Source organism: Nicotiana tabacum, chromosome 6, assembly GCF_000715075.1.
Source record: "Nicotiana tabacum cultivar K326 chromosome 6, ASM71507v2, whole genome shotgun sequence".
In the NCBI taxonomy this organism is placed as follows: Eukaryota; Viridiplantae; Streptophyta; class Magnoliopsida; order Solanales; family Solanaceae; genus Nicotiana; species Nicotiana tabacum.
Window position 1 is genome coordinate 188463614 of NC_134085.1, and position 20954 is coordinate 188484567.

At 36.5% G+C, this 20954-nt stretch overlaps 1 protein-coding gene across 6 annotated transcripts; it reads right to left on the reverse strand.

The window, feature by feature from the left end:
• Positions 1-3969: 3969 nt before the first annotated feature.
• On the reverse strand, positions 3970-11400 carry LOC107814122 (protein HOTHEAD). 6 transcript variants are annotated; one of them, XM_016639454.2, is made up of 6 exons: positions 11093-11400; positions 9847-10231; positions 6049-6359; positions 5575-5960; positions 4843-5411; positions 3970-4337 (listed from the first exon to the last, which is right to left on the reverse strand). In XM_016639454.2, exons 1-6 carry the CDS (start codon positions 11190-11192, stop codon positions 4283-4285), a joined length of 1806 nt encoding a protein of 601 aa, XP_016494940.1. In that variant the 5' UTR covers positions 11193-11400; the 3' UTR covers positions 3970-4282. The 6 variants fall into 6 exon arrangements, with proteins under 6 accessions (XP_016494940.1, XP_075112287.1, XP_016494941.1 ...); XM_075256186.1 differs by having other exon boundaries at positions 4843-5407; positions 5571-5960; XM_016639455.2 differs by having other exon boundaries at positions 9847-10228; positions 11093-11350.
• Positions 11401-20954: the final 9554 nt, after the last annotated feature.

Below are 20954 nucleotides of genomic sequence, written 5' to 3' on the forward strand. Positions count from 1 at the left end.
ACTTGGAGGAGGAAATCTACATGACTCAGCCAGAAGGATTCAAAGTTGCTGGAAAAGAAAATATGGTGTGCAAACTTGAAAAATCGTTGTACGGATTGAAACAATCTTCTAGACAATGGTACAAGCGATTTGACGAGTTTATGTTGCGGCAAGGGTACAAGAGAAGCAAATACGATCATTGTGTGTATTTGCACAAGCTTAAAGATGGTTCCTTTGTATATCTTCTCCTATATGTTGATGATATGTTGATAGCTTCCAAGAATTCGGAAGAAATTGATAAGTTGAAGATTCAACTGAAGAAGGAGTTCGAGATGAAGGATTTGGGTGAGGCAAAGAAAATTCTTGGCATGGAGATAATTAGAGATAGACGTTCAAAGAAACTCTGTTTATCTCAAAAGGAATATTTGAAGAGAGTACTTCAACGTTTTGGCATAGATGACAAGACTAAGCCAGTTAGTACTCCACTTGCTTCCCATTTTAAGCTAAGTACTACTATGTCGCCAATGGATGAAGCTGAACGAGAGTATATGTCAAAGGTACCATACGCAAATGCTATTGGTAGCTTGATGTATGCAATGGTTTGCACAAGGCCTGACATTTCACAAGCTGTTGGAGTTATTAGCAGATATATGCACAATCCAGGGAAGGAGCATTGGCAAGCTGTGAAGTGGATTCTACGGTATATTCATAATACTGTAGATGTCGGGTTAGTTTTTGAGCAGGAAGACAATCAGTTTGTAGTTGGATATTGTGACTCAGATTTTGCGGGTGATATGGACAAACGAAGATCAACTACTGGTTATGTGTTTACTTTTGCAAAGGCACCAGTTAGTTGGAAGTCTACTTTGCAGTCAACAGTTGCTTTGTCTACAACAGAGGCAGAGTACATGGCTATTACAGATGCTGTGAAAGAGGCAATTTGGCTTCAAGGATTGCTAAAGGAGCTTGGTGTTGAACAAAAAGGTATCACAATTTTTTGTGATAGTCAAAGTGCTATTCAATTAGCGAAGAACCAAGTTTATCATGCAAGGACGAAGCACATTGATGTTCGGTATCATTTCGTACGAGAAATCATAGAAGAAGGTGGAGTCACGGTGAAGAAAATTCATACTACAGAGAATCCTGCTGATATGCTGACAAAGGTGGTGACTGCGGTCAAGTTTCAACATTGTTTGGATTTGATCAACATTGTTGAACACTGAAGATTGAAGATGAAGACACAACCAAAATTTGTTATTGAGAGAGAATTGAAAATGTGGAATTTTGCCAAGGTGGAGATTTGTTGAAGTTTGGCAAAATGCCAAAGTCCCACATTGGTTGGGAGTTAAGTTTGGGGGGATTTTTCCCCTATAAAAGAAGGCCTAATGTTTAGGATTGAAACACACCTCTCATTTGCCTTCTCATCTGTTTAAGGCATTTGTATCTTCTCTCTTTAGTATTATTTCACTTGTATTTTTGGAGTGGAATAAAATATTTGGTTGTGTCCGAGGAGTAGGCAAAATTAGCCGAACCTCGTAAATTCTGGTGTTCCCTTTATTATTGCTTTATTGTCTTATTTATTATTTGGTGGTTGTCATAATTTTTGGTATAGTAGTTGTGACTTATTCACACTCTATACATTTGGCTTCCGCAACAGTATGTTTAAGAAATCAGATACAAAATATACAAAAAAATTAAATACATGCAAAATACATGTGTTTGACCTCTTCATTTTTGCATTTGACAATGCCACTATTTGTGTCATTAGCCATATAGTAGTATTTATTCCTTTTTCAAGCATCCAAGTGAATATTTTGAAATCAAAGGTATGGACGTAAGATTGTTAGTTGGAACCTTAATTTCTGAAGTCAATGTGCTACAATATTCAACCATATTTTTATGGCATGACTTGTGTTCAGGCCTCTTCAGTTCATCCATTAATGATTGATAGTTTTTCTAAGTGGAAGAGATTCATATGTCACACTTAGGAATCTCACCGCCAGAATTACTTCTATGAGGTTAGAGTGTAAAAATTACACGGGACGCCTTATTTGGCCGCCCCCATTTAACTTATATCCATTTTTTTTAAAATTTTTTAACTTGTATCCACTTTTTAAAAAACTTTACCCTCCTTTCTCCTCCTCCTTCTCCCAGTGATCTTCATATCTCTCCGAAACTTAACATTGATGTAACAATATCTCTCCTTCTGTGGCTTCACTCAATTCCTCAGAAGCCATCTTACTATACATAATTAAAATAATTAAAATCTTTATTTTCAATCTGCTTCTTCAATGTTTGTCAAAAGAAAAGTCAATTGTGTTACCGGAATCCCAATTTAAAGTGTTGCAGCTCAAAAGAATCTAGCCTTCTTGACATTTATGGAGCTATAATATCCCCAACAGCTAAAATAGTACTACTTAATGCTATTTAAAGTCATCAGATCTCAAGCTCTCGCATGCAGAAAGATCATGTGGATGAAGGGTAGTTAATCAATGATTTTTCTGCAGTACTGGTCATGTATATATCCTTGCAGAAGGTATGGGTTCCTCCCCCAAAAATAGAAACTTCAGCAGTACATACTCAAGGGTTTTAAAAACTTCAGCTAGTTACAAACAAAAACTTCATCTCTAGAGCTGAAGTTCGCCGGTTACAAACAAAAACTCGACAGTTACAAAACAAAAACTTCAGCTCTAGAGCTGAAACTTACAAACAAAAACTCGCTAGTTACAAATAAAAACTTCAGCTCTACAAACAAAAACTTCAGCTCTAGTTCGCCAGTTACAAACAAAATCTTCAGCTCTAGAGCTGAAGTTCGAAAGTTACAAAACAAAAACTTTAATTTTAGAGCTGAACTTCAGGCCCGGTTACTAGAATGCTGAAGTTTAGCGTGATTGTCTTTGCTACTTCAGCCCCGTATGCTGAAGTTATGCGAAAAAGCGGGCACGCTTGCAATTTTTTTTGCAAAGCGGACACAAATTAAAACGTGACACAAAAAATGGGTATAAATGCAAATGTCCCGGTTAGAGTTACTTTTTCCTCTTTTTCTATGGTCCAATTGAGTTTTAAAAGTTAGCGCAGCAAAATTAAGTCGCAGAGAAGACGAATACATTGAATACGTCTCTGCGCTACTAGATAGGAAATATCCTTAGGAAGCTATAGATTAAACATTGGAGAATTTCAAGCTTGCCAAAATGAGAATCTAAGGAAACGAGCATCTCTATGTGGCACACCCTGCTTCTACATTTTCTTCACTGCCCATATGATAAAATACTCTAGTTTTCGTGGCGGGTTGATCACAATATCACTGCTTTATTTACTTTGCCAGTTGCCACCATTTATGTGGTGGAAATTTTCGTCTGTCTAAGAAATTGTATGTTTAAATTCACTTCTATGCAAGATTTATAGCTTGTGCCGAAGATATGGGGATAAAGAGAGAATTTGGAGAGAAAAGGGGAGAGGGGAGAGGGGAGAGGGGAGAGGAAAAAAGGAAAAGGGTGTAACTAAATCCCTTGATTGAAAGCACAAATAATGGATTGAGAACTTTTTAAGGTGGATTGTATATATTTCGTAAACAAAACTTATTTATGCCGGGTAATTAACTAAACGTGAACATTAAGGATAATAAAGTTTCAAATAGTATATAGGAATAAAAAAATCTCTATAGAGAAATATTAGATTCTTTTGACTTGAAATTGGACCAAAGGAAATTTTATAGTCTTGTAGAGGCAGTTCCCTAGGCCTAAATACTGTTGGATTTTCAGTGCTTGATGGTTTAAAAATGTTCATTTTACGTACTCCCTCTACTTTTATGTTAGTAATTGGCTAGAAATTTTTGGTTAGTTCTTTTTTTTAATATGAAAAGTAGCCAGATTGTGGTACAATATTCAAAGTTTGACAATTGTTTGAGTTGCCAAGTCAAATGCATTAAACAGACAGACGAAGTTTAAATTTTATGCACTGACTATGTAAAAAAGAAGCAGGAGTAAGAGATATAAAAATTAAAATGCGCGATTATATAATAAGCATGCACTTCATACATATTACGTACGATGTGAATACAAACAACATAGAAGTTCCAATTCCAACCTCAGACATACACACGCAAAAACATTTTTTTTCAATGGCAAGCCAATCTGCACAGACTACACACAGCTGCTTGCTAAGAATTAGAATGGTAAAATGAAACCTACAGTCTTTGGTTAAAAAAAGACACAACTCTTCTCCACTTAATTACCAACTCTCAACAAAACAAACTAAAAGAATGGGTTTAATCCTCTTCTATTTCAAAGTTATACAAGTCTCTTTACAAACCAGCTGCTCTTCCTAACCTCTCTCTTAGAATCTTCACTCCCATGTACCTGCATCAACGCGGCACGAATCACGAAACGCTTAGCTATTCGATGAAGTAGTACTTTTTCCGGTCCCAAATATTAGTCATTTTAGCAAAATGAATTTGTTTTAAAACATTTGAGTAGGAAGTCACGGGTTCGAGTCGTGGAAACAGCCTCATGTGGAAATACAGGGTAAGGCTGCATACGATAGACCCTTGTGGTCCGGCCCTTCTCTGGACCCGCGCATGGCAACAGCTTAGTGCACCGGGTTGACTTTTCTTTCTTTTTTTTTTCCTTTATAGAAGAAACAAGTCATTTATTACATTTTTTTTCAAATCTACTTTTCCTGTTTCAATTAGTGAAGTGTTAATTAGCCGAGATGTTTAAGGAGAGATAAGGTGTAGTTTAGACAAACCTCGTAGGATTAAGGCTATTAAACGTCTTTCTTTAAGGGTGCGCGGAAACGTTAAAGACAGATAATATGAACCAGAGGTAGTAATTCTATATGGAATTTGTATTATTATGGTCTTACCTGCCCATCATCATAACAGTGGCTTGAGGATTTGTGCCTGGTGATTCTTCAAATGTGGAACCATCAATGACTCGGAGCCTATGGACACCAAGAACCCTGTAGTCCGGGGCGATCACCTTGCCAACATGACACCCGCCATGGTAATGCCATATCGTGATCACAGTATCTTTGCAGAACTGTTCTAATGACTGTGTGTTATTAGTGTGTTTTGGTATAAGATTAACATTAGCTTGGACACTCATGTTAAGGAGCTTATCCAATGTCTCTTTGTCACACTGTGTGTAGTTGGTGAAGTGTTTGGATTTCGCGATCTTCTCCACAATGCGTATTCCATCTACACATCGCTTTAGATCACGTGGATGGCTGAAGTAGTTGAAGGTGATTGAAGGGTTGTCATCGGCGTTTGTAGTGACAAGGCTAATGTTCCCTCTTGACAAAGGTGTTGCTATTTTTTCTAAGATGAAACCTCCCCTAAACAACTCGTGTGGAATGTTTTTCTTGCTTCTTCGGTATGCTTCAATTGCTTCAAATGTTCTCTGCTTTGGAGGAATGGTGGACAGTTGCCCTATCTGGTTATCCCAAAATGCGGACCCAATGTTAGGAGAACCATGATTAATGCACATGCAATACAATAAAGTCAACAATACAGTCTATCCAAACATTGTTTGACAAAACAAAGCAGCACAATACAAGCAGGTTGTAATTGATATAAGTTGAAACAATGCTACTAACCTCAGCTGAAGCGACTCCATGGTTGCAACGAATGCTATCTCCGGACTGTCCAAATCCACTACTAGCTTCAATATAGACCCCCTCCTTAGTAATTCCTACAGTCTGAATCAGCGACTGCTCAACGTGCCTATTTGTGGGAACGAAGATCGTGTTTAAGGGGTTATCTGACATGCCTTGACCAACGAACTTATTGTCAAGAACCACCGGAATATTCAACTTTTCCAACTCGGCTTTTGGTCCAATTCCACTAAGCATCAAAATATGAGGGCTACCAATTGCACCAGATGACACTATAATCTCACTTCCCTTCCTCTTTGAAAGAAATGCCTTGTGTTGGTTCCCGTTCTCGTCTTTGAAAATGACTCCCACTGCCCTTGGCTTCTTTCCTATATAATTATTTCAATCCGGTTATATCTACAATAAAGCAAACATGTGTAATGTACTGCAACTAGTAGGATGTTTTGCATTAAGTACCTGATGTATCAAAATCAATCTTTTGAACTGTGGCATGCACCAAAACATCCAACTTCTTTGGATTAGCTGAGGCAAGTAGTTCAGCTGCAGTATGACGACGTCCAAACCGGTCGAATATGGTTCCACCAACCTTGGTTCCATAGATGTGATCATAAGTGAATCCATTGAATGGTGAGATACCAATTTCAAGAAGACTGTCTCTTACTGCTCTTTGCCAAGGAGCCAAGTTTGGTTTATGTACAATTTGTTTCTCAATCCAAGGATATGATTCATTCACCAATTTAGAATCCCAACCTGCTTTCTTAATGTAACTGCAGGTTCAAAAGATCATAACATTAACACATGTTTGATCCTGCAATCAATTTTTGTAACTCAACAAAAGCAATTTTGAGTATGTACTTAGTGCTCTAGCCACCCAACAAACACAAAGAGAAATTCAAATTAAATTCTTGTCAAAAGTAGACCATTAACATGCCGATCCAAGCTACTACCTCCGGTCTATATTATCCGTCTAAACTACCTTTTATCACTCCTTAAACATCTCACCTAATTAATATTCCCTCCGGTCCACAATAAGTGACCAATTTGCTTTGGATACACCCATTAAGGAAATACTAAATTCTAGACAAAAATAGTTAGTGTGACTAAACTATCCTTAATTAAATGTTGCAGCATAATTTAATATGAGGAGTAAAAAACTTTTTAGGGATACGTACATAAGGATAATTTTGGAAAAACAAATTCAATTTTTTCTTGATTATATAAATGAACATTTATTTTGGACCAAAATAAAATAGCAAATTGGTCACTTAATTATGGTGGACCGGAGGAAGTACTAAGCTAATTTAAATAGTAAGGGTAGATTTAAAACGAAAGTACTCTCTCCGGTCCACTTTAATATATTTTTTGGTTGTTTTCACTTATATTGAGGAGTCAACCGTTTAACATTAATTAACAATGAAATCGACCATATTAACCTTAGTTTGTTCATTGGAAATATAACAAATACTCCTAGGCTCTTTACTTCAAAGGCAACTTTGGAAAGAAAAGGCTAATTCCTTCTTGATATATCTGAAAAAATCAAATACTGTGGACCATAAAAAAAACCAAAAAAACCGATTAAAGTAGACATGAGGAAGTAATAATTAACTTTTTTTTTTTTCTAAAACGTCAAATATTTGGATACAAATTTCGTTTGCCAAAGTGACTAATATTTTGATGACCTGATCGTTTAATTTTATTTTCACACTATAAAGTGTATAAAAGTAAACTCTTGTATATTTACCTGCAAACTAGCATGAGGAGAAGACATTAATAATTGTTCATCCACCTACTTTTTTTTGTTTCATATTTGGATTCACAATAATTTAAGAACCATCATAAAGAGAGAAGATACAATTAATGACAATATAGGTTTGGTAGTTGGACTTAAATATTTGTGCAATTCCCCCGCCAAATCTTTTATTTCAAGGCCTACAAAATAAAGGAGACACATATAACATGTCTCAAATATCCTAAAGTTATCTTTAATTAGTTGATCACATGAATTTGTTGTCAACGTCTAAATCATATTAAGGTCTACGTAGTTAGACTGATCCAAAAAGGAAATATGTTTCACTATAAATGCGACTTAATTCAATCCTAAAGCATTTGGCTTACCCAAGGAAGGGGAGCATTGGACTAACTGGTAAAGTTACTGTCATCTGACCAAGAGGTCATGGGTTCAAACCGTGGAAACAGCCTCTTGCAGAAATGCAGGGTAAGGCTACGTACAATAGACCCTTGTGGTACGGTCCTTCCCCGAACTCCGCGCATAACGGAAACTTAGTGCACCAAGCTGCCCTTTTTAAAGCATTTGGGTGATGGTAATGGCTCGTTAAAAGTAATCATACTTTTGATAATGGCAGCAAGTGAAGCACTTGTTTTAGGCCCCAAGAATTTAAGGGCCCCAAAATTACTATTTCTCTACTCCCTTTGTTCCAATTTATGTGAACATGTTTGGTTGAGCATGGAGTTTAAAAAAAATGAAGACTTTTAGAATTTGTGGTCCTAAACAAGTTAAAATGGGTCCTAGAGTATTTGTGTGGTTATAAAAGTTTCTCATTAAGGATATAATTAGAAGTTTAAGCTAAATTGTTTCCAAATTTAGAAAGGGGTCATTCTTTTTGGAACGGATCGAAAAGGAAATAGGTTCATATAAACTGGAACGGATGGAGTATATAATTTATATAATTATTTCTTATTATTGATAATTTTATTTCTGTGTTTTCATATTAATGTTTGTTTCTTCCTCTAATTAGTATAACCAAATTAGTTTTCTGCCAATCTTATTTATATTCTTACTGAATTATTTTTCTCTATTCATTAGTTAGTCATGTAACTATATCTAATAATCTAACTTATTATTTATTTTCCTCACATAAGTTATACTCCCTCCATCCAAATTTATATGAAGGTGTTTGACTAGGCATGGAGTTAAAGAAAAAAAAAAGATTTTTAAAACTTGTAATCTAAAATAAATCATAGAAACTTGTGTAGCTAGAAATCATCTCATTAAGGGATAAATAGAAATTTAAAGTTGAATTATTACCAAATATAGAAAGGTATTTTCTTTTGGGACTGACTAAAAAAGGAGTGTCACATAAATCAAAACAGAGAGAGTATATTTTTTCTGGGTTCTCTCATTTCAGTTGAGATGCAATCAACTTAAATTCATTCAAAATTATGTGCTTTATAAATTTAAAACCACGTTATGATATATATATATATAAAGCCTCTTATTAAGACTTTGCTTTAGGCGTCGAAAGCTATTGAGCCGCCCTGCGGCATTGGCATAGCAAAAAAGTGAGAACCACTACTTTTTTTGGGGTTCAAAGAACCACTAAAGTTTAATGTAACGTGAGTTGACGAGCCTACGAAAAACAAGAAATTATTTACAACAAGAACATGACCAAAATTGATTGGCATTAAATACTACATTCTGGATTTCACTTTTCTAGTTGGGAGATCATTATTTACCTACCCAAACAGCAATGAACAACCCCAAAATTAGGCTTCAGTACTATTTTCTGTTTTTTTAGCAACTACTCTCACTTCCCAAACGAGTTTTCCTATTTGCTTACTAAGACCCAATCTGACCCTTTTAATTTTGTTGAACAGATAGAACGGTAAAAGAATGTAACTATTTTAACCAAAAAAAATAAATAGAATGTAACTACTATCAGATCACATGAGAAAATAATTTAGGTTATTATAAGAAAAATGACTATAGTGTAATTTAACCTATTATAGTAGGCTATTAAATGATTATTATAAAGATTTACCTATAATTACCTCATAAATGACCCGATATAAATATATTTATATAGAATTTAAACTCAATTAAGAAAAAACTACAAGTAGCCTTCTATATATAATAAATGCAAATTGGTAACCAAAAAGATAAGGCAAGTGACCTGCTAATTACTGCACTTTTCGTATATAAAAGTGGTTATAGAAGAATTTACTTAAATAGTAGCTCACTCAATCACTTATACTAAAAATAGTTGAGAGATATATAGTTCAGTCAGACTTCTTAATAACATCATTGATATATAACAATCATTCACTATAAAGCCAATTTTTTTTGGATCCAATTTCCATGTTATATTATAACCTATGTTCTATATAACAATATAACAACCAAAAAATATGGAACAAATATAGAGAGGTTTGATTGTATATGTATAATTCATCAGTAAATCCGTGGAATATAATTAAATTCGCAATATATATAAGACAAGGAGTGTAGCACATTACCTAGGGCCAGCGCGAGTGTAAAAACCAGCATTAATACAAGTGCCACCACCTAAAACTCGAGCTCTAGAATTAAAGACGCCATCAGTAGAGAGGAAGTATTGAGAAGCAGAAGAAGGTGAAGTGTCAGCCAAAGCAATATGGAAATTCTGCATGAAAGACACATTTGCATTTGCAAATGGAACTCCTCCTCTTTCCAGCAATAATACACTAAATTTCTGTGATAAAGTTGCAGCCAAAGGACAACCAGCTGTGCCTCCTCCAACTATTATATAGTCATAGGTCTTAATATTATTACCATTATTTGATGATGATGATGATGATGAGAATGAACTTGCTTCTCTTATGAATGGGTACCTATCTTCCCACGGTTCCCATTTACCTGCTGCTGTATCCAGAAAATTTCACAAAATGCTGCTATAGTTAGAAATTAAAAAGAAATACTAGGACTTAAAATGTCGTTTTTCCTTCTCAATTTAATGTCCCAAGGCAAGTAAAGTAGGACTGACACTACTATAAGCAGTAGCTATATATATACAGATAAACATGCATGGCATCAAAAATATTATTTATTTATGGTTGTTAGCTATATTATAAGAACATGTCATTATGAATATAATAATTTAGAGTTAAGAAGTTTTTTTATATAAAAAGATATCATTCTTATAGATTAAAGTTAAAAAAAAAATTATAAAAAAATATCAATATTCTTTCTTAAAGAGATTAAGAAAAGAAAGAATTTAATATAAAATACTCCATAAAATATTAATTAAGTAGTAAAATAAAATAATGAGGAATCTTTGATCTTGGATTGGTAGACAACGCTGGGAACTCGAAAAGTAGAGATGTTAACAACAAATTAAAGAATGCAACTTTAGCCATTCTTCTTGCTTTTTTTTTTTAATTACGGAATTAATCGATTATCAGAATTCAGAACTATAGAGGGAAAAACAAGAAAACAAGCAAGTTGGGAGGATAGGTTATAGCTGAGCATGGTGAAGATTAAGGAGGAAACAAAGAAAAAATAGAAATGATTACCAGAAAATGGTAGCTGATCTTTACCCACAAGAGAAAAGAAGAGAGAAATAAAACAAGTGAAAAGGTTTTTCGAAATTTCCATATATCATGCTGTGAGACCACCTCGACTTCTACGAAGAAAATGTATACTAGCTAGAAAAAGAGGGAGAAGGAAAACAAAAGAAATACTAATATAATCATGTTGCCAACCAAAATGAAAAGAAAAAAATACCTTGAATGAGTGTGGGAGAAGAGTAATTAAAACATAGAAGTAAAGAGAGAAGAAGCTTCAAAATCAGAGGTGGAGCTGCTGCACCACCAACCACAGCCATTGAGCGCAGACAAGAGAGCAAATTAAAACTGTTAATTAAGAAACAATAATATTGCAGCAGGAGAAGCAGTTTCTCCCACCTCAAGCTTTTCTCTATGTGGCTTTCTCTCGTTGGCCTTGTTTTGTGTGTACCCACACTCTATATTATATATGCACAACTCACAATTGTATACGTCTAGCATTTATAGCTACTAATGAAACAACGTAATACTCCTTAGCTTAGCTAGCTGTCAGGATTTAAAATTTATGTTACGAACTCATAACTTAATTAGCTTAATTATTGTATTTTTAATTAAAAATTTTAATATATTTAACGAATTTTCTAATACAAATATAGATTGAGCAAATATTACTTGGTCCGAATCCGTAATTGATTTTCTAGCTCCGCCTCTAATCAAGGAAGAAATAAGAGATGAGAAAGAGAAAATGGTTAAGTAATTTGGTTTTTCTATGGAAGAAGTATTTGACATAACTAGTAAAGTTGTTGTCATGTGACCAGGAGGTCACGAGTTGGAGCCATGGAAACTGCCTCCTACAGAAATGCAGGGGTTAGGCTGCATACGATAAACCTTTATGGTCTGATCCTTTCCCAAACGTCGTGCATAGCGGGAGCTTAGTGCACCAAGCTGTTTTTTTTTGACAGAAGAGGTATTAAATGCCAGAGAAACTCAACCCCGAGAGGTCATTAATGGCGAAATGAATGCCCAACTGTTGGAACTGTATCATATCAATGCATGGCCGTCCGATTAAATTGATTTCTGTCTACTTTATAAGATCACTTTGACAGCTCACTCATACAATTGTATACAACCAGCCAGCCTACACTAATTAACTGCTTGTTATTAAGAGTATAGAAAGATAGAATTGAAGGAAATCTTTAAGGTGTGAAATCTTGATATAGAGGTAGTAAATGGACGGGTTAATTTGATTTTGTATATTTGGGTTTTGACCTGCTTTTATTTAATGGTTTAATGGGTTATTTCTGAATTCAACTCGTTCGCTCAAATCAACAAATGGGTCAGAACTCAACCTATTTAAACTTGAGCAATTGAATGAGTTATAAAAAATAGCTAGGTTGGTTTCTGCATGCATTTGTATGTATGAAAAAATTATAGACAAATTTCAATAGAATACATCAAAGTCACTTGTATACTGCATATATATTAACTTCACTTAAAATTGGACATCTTGCTCATACAACCAGCCAGCCTACAATAACAGTGAATATTAATACTCAACTGTACCATCAACCCACCTTGCTCCAGTAAATATATAATCCACCAACAAATAATATTTTCTAGAAAGAAATTAAATATAAACAAGTAGTATATAAATATAAACAAGTAGCATGCCTGATCAAATTGGTAATTTTTACGTATATAACAAAAACAACCCAATGGAATTTCACCATGGGGTCCGGAGAGGTTAGTGTGTACTTTGTGTTGTGATTCTCGGATCAATATGAAAATTATTTGAGAGGAAAAACAACTCTATTTCACAAGAATAGAATTACAGAGAATTTACATCAAGAATTTCTCTCTACAAAAAAAAACCTCACCAAACTCTCTTTTTGTTCTCACAATCGCTTCCTGGATTGTATTTCAATCTCTCTGGATTGATATTTCTGTGTAAAACATAAGGCTCTATTTATAGCCTTAAAGAAGGTGGTTGGTGGTTGAATTCTTCATTCAACAATAGAGGCTTCAACAATGGTGGCTTCTAGAATGAGTTGGTGGCTTCAACAATGGTGGGCTTCTAGAATTGGTAGTTGGCAGCAGCTGAACTTATCAATTCTCCCCCTTCAGCTGCATTCCAACACAGCTACTATTTGAAAGTTATTCCAACTATGTCTCTACACAGCTCTAACTTTTCTTGAGTGACCACCTTTGTTAACATGTCTGCTGGATTCTCTTCGTATGGATCTTCACTAGTTTCAACAGTTATTGATCCATCACCTCGCGTATCCAGTGATAGCGAATGTCGATGTGCTTTGTCCGAGAATGATACATTGAGTTTTTGCTTAAATCAATTGCACTTTGACTATCACAATGTATCTTATACTCTGTTTGATTTATCCCTAGTTCTTGGAGAAACCGCTTTAGCCACAACATTTCTTTTCCAGCTTCCGCTACAGCAATATATTCTGCTTCAGTTGTGGATAGTGCAACACACTTCTGCAATCTTGACTGCCATGACACAGCTCCCCCTGCAAAAGTATAAACATATCCTGAGGTTGATTTTCTTCCATCAGGATCTCCGGCCATATCTGAATCTGTATAGCCTTCCAAGACTGGATCAGCTCCCCCAAAGCACAGACTTGATTTTGAAGTACCTTTAAGATACCTGAGAATCCACTTAACTGCCTCCCAATGTTTCATTCCAGGGTTAGAAAAAAACGACTTACCACACCTACCGCATGTACGATATCTGGCCTCGTGCAAACCATGGCATACATCAGACTTCCAACTGCTGAAGAATATGGAATTGTAGACATCTCCTCAATCTCTTTCTTGGATGAGGGGCACAAACTCTTGCTCAACTTGAAGTGATTTGCCAAAGGGGCACCTACCGGTTTGGCATTACTCATATTGAACCGTTTGATCACTCGTTCAATATAATTTTCTTGAGATAGCCATAACTTCTTGTTTCTCCTATCTCGAGTTATCTGCAATCCCAAAATATGTTGAGCTGGACCTAAGTTTTTCATTTCAAAGGACTTAGAGAGTTCTTTCTTCAACTGTCTAATTTTTGTTGCATCTTGTCCGACGATCAACATGTCGTCTACATAAAGTAGAAGTACAACAAAATTGCCATCCGAAAATCTCTGAATGTAAACACACTGATCTGCAACAGTCCTTTTATATCCTTGACTTACCATAAATGAGTCAAACTTTTTGTACCACTGCCTCAGTGCTTGCTTTAGGCCATATAAACTTTTCGTAAGCTTATAGACGAGGTTTTCTTTTCCTGAAACCTCAAAACCTTTCGGCTGCTCCATATAGATTTCTTCATTTAGATCACCATGAAGAAATGTTGTCTTGACATCCATTTGTTCAAGCTCCAAATTCAAACTGGCTACCAATCCAAGGATGATGCGGATTGAAGTCAATTTTACAACTGGTGAAAATATTTCATCAAAGTCAATTCCCTTTTTCTGTAGGAATCCTTTGACTACTAACCGGGCTTTGTGCTTCACCACCTTTCATCTGCCATCTTTCTTGAGCTTGAATATCCATTTACTCTTCAGTGCCTTCTTTCCTTGTGGAAGTTTCACAATCTCATAAGTGTTGTTTTTCTGTAAAGAGTTCATCTCTTCGGTCATTGCTTGCAGCCATTTTTCTTTATCCTTATGAGATATAGCTTCATGGAAACTCTCTGGTTCTCCATCTTTAGAAAGTAGAATATACTCGGTTTTTGTGTATCGAGTTGATGGAATCTGACCTCGTTCAGATCGACGAGGTTGTTGATTATTAGCTTCAGGAGGTGTACCGTCATCGTTCCCCTATGATGGTTCTATAGTTTCCTGAGGGGTTTGTGCCTCTCCCTGCCAAACATCCTCCTGTTCTGCTTCTGGTACTGCTTCATGCTCCCCCATGCTATTTGTGTCAAATTGCAATGGTAGTGGATCTGGACCAACTTTTTGGGCACTGGAACCTTTTTCATAAGACATTGTGGGTTTTTCAATGTCTTCAATTGTCTGGTTTTCGTGGAATACAACATCCCTACTTCTGATCACCGTCTTCTGTATTGGATCCCATAATCTATACCCAAATTCTTCATCTCCATAGCCTATGAAGATACACGGTATAGTTCTACCATCAAGCTTCTTCCTGAGCTCCTTGGATACATGTGCATGTGCTAAACAACCGAATACCCTTAAGTGAGAATATGAGGGATTCTTACCAGACCATATTTTCTCTGGAACCTCAAAATTCAACGGGGCTGATGGTGACCGCTTGATTAGGTAGCAGGCGGCGCGAACAACTTCTCCCCAGAATGGCTTAGGCAGTTTTGCCATACTGACCATACTTCTGACTCTTTCCATAATTGTCCGATGCATTCTCTCGGCTACTCCATTGTGTTGTGGGGTACGTGGGACCGTCTTTTCATGTCGAATCCCTTGTCTCTTGCAATAGGAATCGAACTCCTTGGAAGTATACTTGCCTCCATTATCTGAGCGAAGGCATTTTAATTTCTTTCCCGTTTCATGCTCTACCATGGCATGAAATATCTTGAAATAATCAAAAGCATGGTCCTTTGTCTTTAAGAAGTACACCCACACCTTTCGAGAAGCATCATCAATGAAAGTCAGAAAATACCTATTGCCGCCAAGTGATTTCTCCTCCATGGGACCACAAATATCAGAGTGTACCAGACTGAGTAACTCTAATTTTCTGGTTGAAGAAAATGTAAAAGAGACTCTATGTTGCTTTCCGAATAAGCAATGATTACAAGGGTCTAAAGCAGCATTCTTGTCCATTATGATAAGCTGCTTTTTCATTAGAATTGATATCCCCTTTTCACTCATGTGACCGAGTCTCTGGTGCCACAGGTTTTGAGACGCCTCTTTTTCCATAACATTGAGGCTGTCTGAACATACCTTCACATGAGTTTTATATAAGTTGCCACAAATATGTCCTCGAGCGAGAATCATAACCCCTTTCAGCAATTTCCATGTGCCTTTTCCGAAATAACTTTCATAGCCCTGTTTGTCAAGAGCTATACCTGATATTAGGTTTAGACGAAGATCTGGCACATGACGGACATCCTTCAATATCATTGTACTCCCAATATTTGTTTGAATTTTGATATCACCAATTCCAACTATCTCACAGGAAGAAGTGTTCCCCATCTTCACTACTCCAAAGTCTCCTGCTTTGTATGTTTTGAAGAAATCTTTTCTGGATGTGGCGTGGTATGATGCTGCAGTATCTACCACCCATTCGTTTTCATCTTGACTTGAGACGTGAAGGCATGTCTCTTCTTGGATGGAACAAATGGCTACCTCTCCGTGGGTAGTGACTGATGCATCTCCATCCTTCTGCTTCAACTTCTCCTTCTCCTTATGCAATTTTCTGCAGTTCTTCTTTAAATGGCCCATTATTCCACAGTGGTAGCACGCATAAGATGACTTCCTACCATCTGTGGATTTTCCCCTACTCTTGCTTCTGCCTCTCCTCTTATCTTGACTTCTTTCTTGTTGTCTCCCTCTTTCTGTAATAAGGGCATGCGACTCACCATGATCGATGTCCTTTCCTCTGGCTTCTTCATTAAATAAGGCATCTTTAACCATAGACATGGTCAGATTTCCACTAGGAGCTAAATTACTGAGAGAGACTACTAGTGTCTCCCAGCTATCAGGAAGAGAACTAAGAAGTAGTAGGGCTTGAATCTTATCCCCGAGCGGCATGTCAACAGACGATAATTGATTTATCAAGCTCTGAAACTCATTGGTATGCTCGGCAACTGAAGTTCTGTGCTTTAACTTCAAATTTACCAAATGCCTCATCAACAAGTCTTTGTTCCTAGCGGTCTTGGCTTGATACATCCCTTCTAACTTCACCCAGAGGGCATACACGTTTGTCTCTTGTGCAACATGATGAAAAACGCTATCGTCAATCCATTGTCGAATTTGACCGATAGTTTTTCTGTTTAATTTCTTCCACTCTGCTTCTTTAGTGGAATCGGGGTTCTTACCCGTTGCTTCTATGGGATCAAACAAATCTTTACAACTGAGGAGATCTTCCATCTGAGGTCTCCACAATGTGTAATTTGTGGCAGTAAGCTTTATCATAGCTCCAGATGATGATGACTCTTCCATTATATCTTTAAAATGGCTTGGTCAAAATTTTGGAGCAGAATCTTACCAAACGGACATCACCAACGCGCCCGGAATGGTGAAAATTGGTAAGATTGACTCTTCTTGGGTCAAAATAGGGCCTCCAGAAAATTTTCAAAATTTACACCAAACTTGTTGAGGTTAAATCGAAAATATACTGAACTTGTGGGGCAGATTTATAATTTCAGTAACTTCAGGGGTTATTTCATAAATTTCTGAAAATTTATGATGACTGGGCACTGACTAGATGCTAACTGGATGATGATGTGGCGCTAACTGGGCAATTACTATTCATCATCTTCTTCATTGGACAGAAGAAAAAAAATAGTAAAATTTAAATTGCCATAACTTCTTCGTTTTAGCTTTGTTTTGCCTCCGGAAAATTGCATTGAATTCGTATCGACGCAAGGAATCTAATGAAATAATCAAAACACACCGAAGATCACGTTTTCGAAAAACATAAATCCGGGTTGAAATTTTCAATGTTCCGATATTTCTTAATGAACACAGAATCGAAAGCTCTGATACCACTTGTTGTGATTCTCGGATCAATATGAAGATTATTTGGGAGGAAAAATAACTCTATTTCACAAGAATAGAATTACAGAGAATTTACACCAAGAATTTCTCTCTACAAAAAAAACCTCACCAAACTCTCTTTTTGTTCTCACAATCTCTTCCTGGATTGTATTTCAATCTCTCTGGATTGATATTTCTGTGTAAAACATAAGGCTCTATTTATAGCCTTAAAGAAGGTGGTTGGTGGTTGAATTCTTCATTCAACAATGGAGGCTTCAACAATGGTGGCTTCTAGAATGGGTTGGTGGCTTCAACAATGGTGGGCTTCTAGAATTGGTAGTTGGCAGCAGCTGAACTTATCACTTTGTAAGGGTAGAGATATTGTTTCCAACAGACCTCAGCTTAAGGAAAAATGCAAAAACAAAGAGAACGTGTGTCGTAGTTATTTATGCCTTAATTAACAAGTTTTATTATCGACACTTTGTTGTTATGCCTGTATTTGTAAATAATGATTCTGAAATTAGAACGTTAGCTTATAAACGTAAATATAAATAAAACAGAAATTAATTCGAGCCCACTGAATTCACAGTGTTTCCTTAAGGAATTTAATCCCCTCCTAGTACCCAAGGTTATGGATTATTTCCTCCCAGGATAGAACGAATTACACACTGGTGTAGCGGTACTTCAAACCCCAGTGTTTCAGCGAATACAAAGTCGGCAGCAAATCACACTTACGGATGCTTTGTTTGTAGTTTAAAACAATGCAAAACAAGGGAGTAAAACTCAGAAGTCGAATGGAAATTCTGAGAGGAAGGAATGCAAATTATAGCCAACGTTGAGTTTTCGGTGAAGAGAAGATCAATAGCTCTCAATTCTGTTTCGGTGTGTCTTCAACAAGCTGCTTGCACCATCTATTTATAGTGCAGTTAGATCCTAAACACGGACCCGCTGCCACTCATTTAGTGGAGCCCTTGGCCATGGTGGACGGAGCACCAGGCTGCTAACTAATGGAGTAATCACTTGCTATTATGGAGTAAGCATTTGGCAATGGTGGGAGACGCACAAATCCACGGATTGGAACATATCCGTTACAAACATGAATATTATTACGTTAATATTTACTATTAACAAATAAATTTGGTCCAAAAAATTAATCAATCAATCGATCATTTGACCAAATCCAAATCCAAAGTCGAAGTCGTAGCCGAAGCCGAACCGAGCGAGCGAGCGACGATGACGTCACGAGGCTTGCCTTATTCTTAACTCTTTAAGAGCTACATGAAGTGCATTTGTATATAAACCCACCAAACTCCTTTCCTCTACCAATGAGGGACAATGTCTCATTAAAAGGAGAGGGAAACTTAAAATTTTACTCAAAATTTTCATTTCCCTCCATTTCTCATTCACCCTCTTTTTAATACCTTTCTATATTAAAAAGAAACTCCAACAATCCCCCACATGAATGGGGAATGGCTATATCACGGAAGTATGCATGAAAAACTTGTGTGATTTGCAAGCAAGGATTAATTGCATTCAGATAAGTAGGTTTCCCTTTGAACTTTCCGTAGTGAACTTATGTCGGATATACTCGGTCAATCGGTAGATTTGATATCTTTGAACCGTCAAACTTTAGTGTATACCTAGACAACCATAAGTCACACAATCAATCCCTTAACCGTCTTTGGTTCTCATTGTTGTGTTCGTTTCAGCCATGAACACTGCCTGGTTTCATAAGTGCGTAGAGAATTGGCCTTGCAAAATTCTCCTTGAAGCGGCTAACACTTCACACTTACATAGGTGATTCCTAAATGTGTCATCTCGTAGATACACTATTTGATATACCCTGTATCAAATTTAGAAATCATTAAAAAGCCTTAATGTTTTATCCTTGGTACTGAACATTGTCTCATCACGAGAATGGACTAAAATTTTTGTTGACAATGTTGAACCATCATTAATGACTTTATTTGATCTCCTTGAACCTAGATCTTGGGATCTCCAGACTTCTAGGTAGAGTTACCGCCACAATGACTTGTTCTCGACCATAGTCCCATTCCCCTCGATGATTTCTCAACTACCTCTCTAGTTAGGCCTTTTGTAAATGGATCCGACACATTATCACTTAACTTTACATAGTCAATCGTGATAATTCCTCTAGAGAGAAGTTGCTTAATGGTTTTATGTCTTCGTCGTATATGACGAGATTTACCGTTATACATAACGCTCCCAGCCCTTCCAATTTCCGTTTGGCTATCATAGTGTATGCATATTGGTGCCAACGGTTTGGGCCAAAATGGAATGCCATCCAAGAAATTCCGGAGCCATTCAGCTTCTTCACCGGCTTTATCTAAGGCTATGAATTCAGCCTCCATTGTAGAGCGGGCAATACATGTTTGTTTGGACGACTTCCAAGATACCGCTCCTCCACCAATAGTGAATACATATCCACTTGTGGACTTAGAATCAGTTGAACCGGTGATCCAATTTGCATCACAGTATCCCTCAATCACCGCAGGGAAATTACTGTAGTGCAATTCAAAGTTCTGGGTATGTTCTAAATATCCCAAAACTCGTTTCATTGCCATCCAATGAGATTGGCCTGGATTGCTCGTATATCGACTTAGTTTACTTATAGCACAAGCTATATCTGGTCGTGTACAATTCATGATATACATTAAGCATCCCAACACACGAGCATAATCCAATTGTGATATGCTTTGGCCTTTGTTCTTTGCTAATGCAAGATTCAATTTTTCAAGTATTGCCTTAATATAATGAGATTGTGACAATGCCAGACCTTGAGGAGTCTTTTGGATCTTAATCCCCAGAATTAAATCTGCAATTCCCAAGTCCTTCATATCAAACTTGCTAGTTAGCATACGCTTAGTAGCATTTATGTTGGCAATGTTATTACTCATTATCTGCATATCATCCATATATAGGCAAACAATGACTATGTGATTTGGAACATTTTTAATGTACACACATTTATCACATTCATTTATCTTAAAACCATTTAACAACATTGTTTGGTTAAATTTCGCATGCCATTGTTTGGGTGCTTGTTTTAGTCCGTAAAAGGACTTAACAAGTCTACATACCTTATTTTCTTTACCTGGAACCACAAACCCTTCATGTTGTTCCATGTAAATTTCTTCCTCCAACTCTCCATTTAAGAAGGCTGTTTTAACATCCATTTGATGAATTTCAAGACCATACACTGCAGCTAATGCTACTAACATCCGTATGGACGTAATCCTTGTAACTAGGGAGTATGTATCAAAGTAGTCAAGACATTCTCGTTGTCTATACCCTTTGACAACACGTCTTACCTTAAATTTATCAATAGTGCCATCATCTTTCATTTTTCTCTTAAAAATCCATTTAGAACCCAAAGGTTTATTT

Excerpts from the sequence above, each read along its gene's own strand:
- LOC107814122 (XM_016639454.2), bottom strand. The coding sequence starts at position 11,192 with ATGGCTGTGGTTGGTGGTGCAGCAGCTCCACCTCTGATTTTGAAGCTT. Across the intron at positions 10,232-11,092 it reads TTCTCCCACACTCATTCAAG|CAGCAGGTAAATGGGAACCG; the intron begins GTATTTTTTTCT and ends TTCTGGATACAG. Across the intron at positions 4,338-4,842 it reads ACTGTTATGATGATGGGCAG|GTACATGGGAGTGAAGATTC; the intron begins GTAAGACCATAA and ends GCGTTGATGCAG.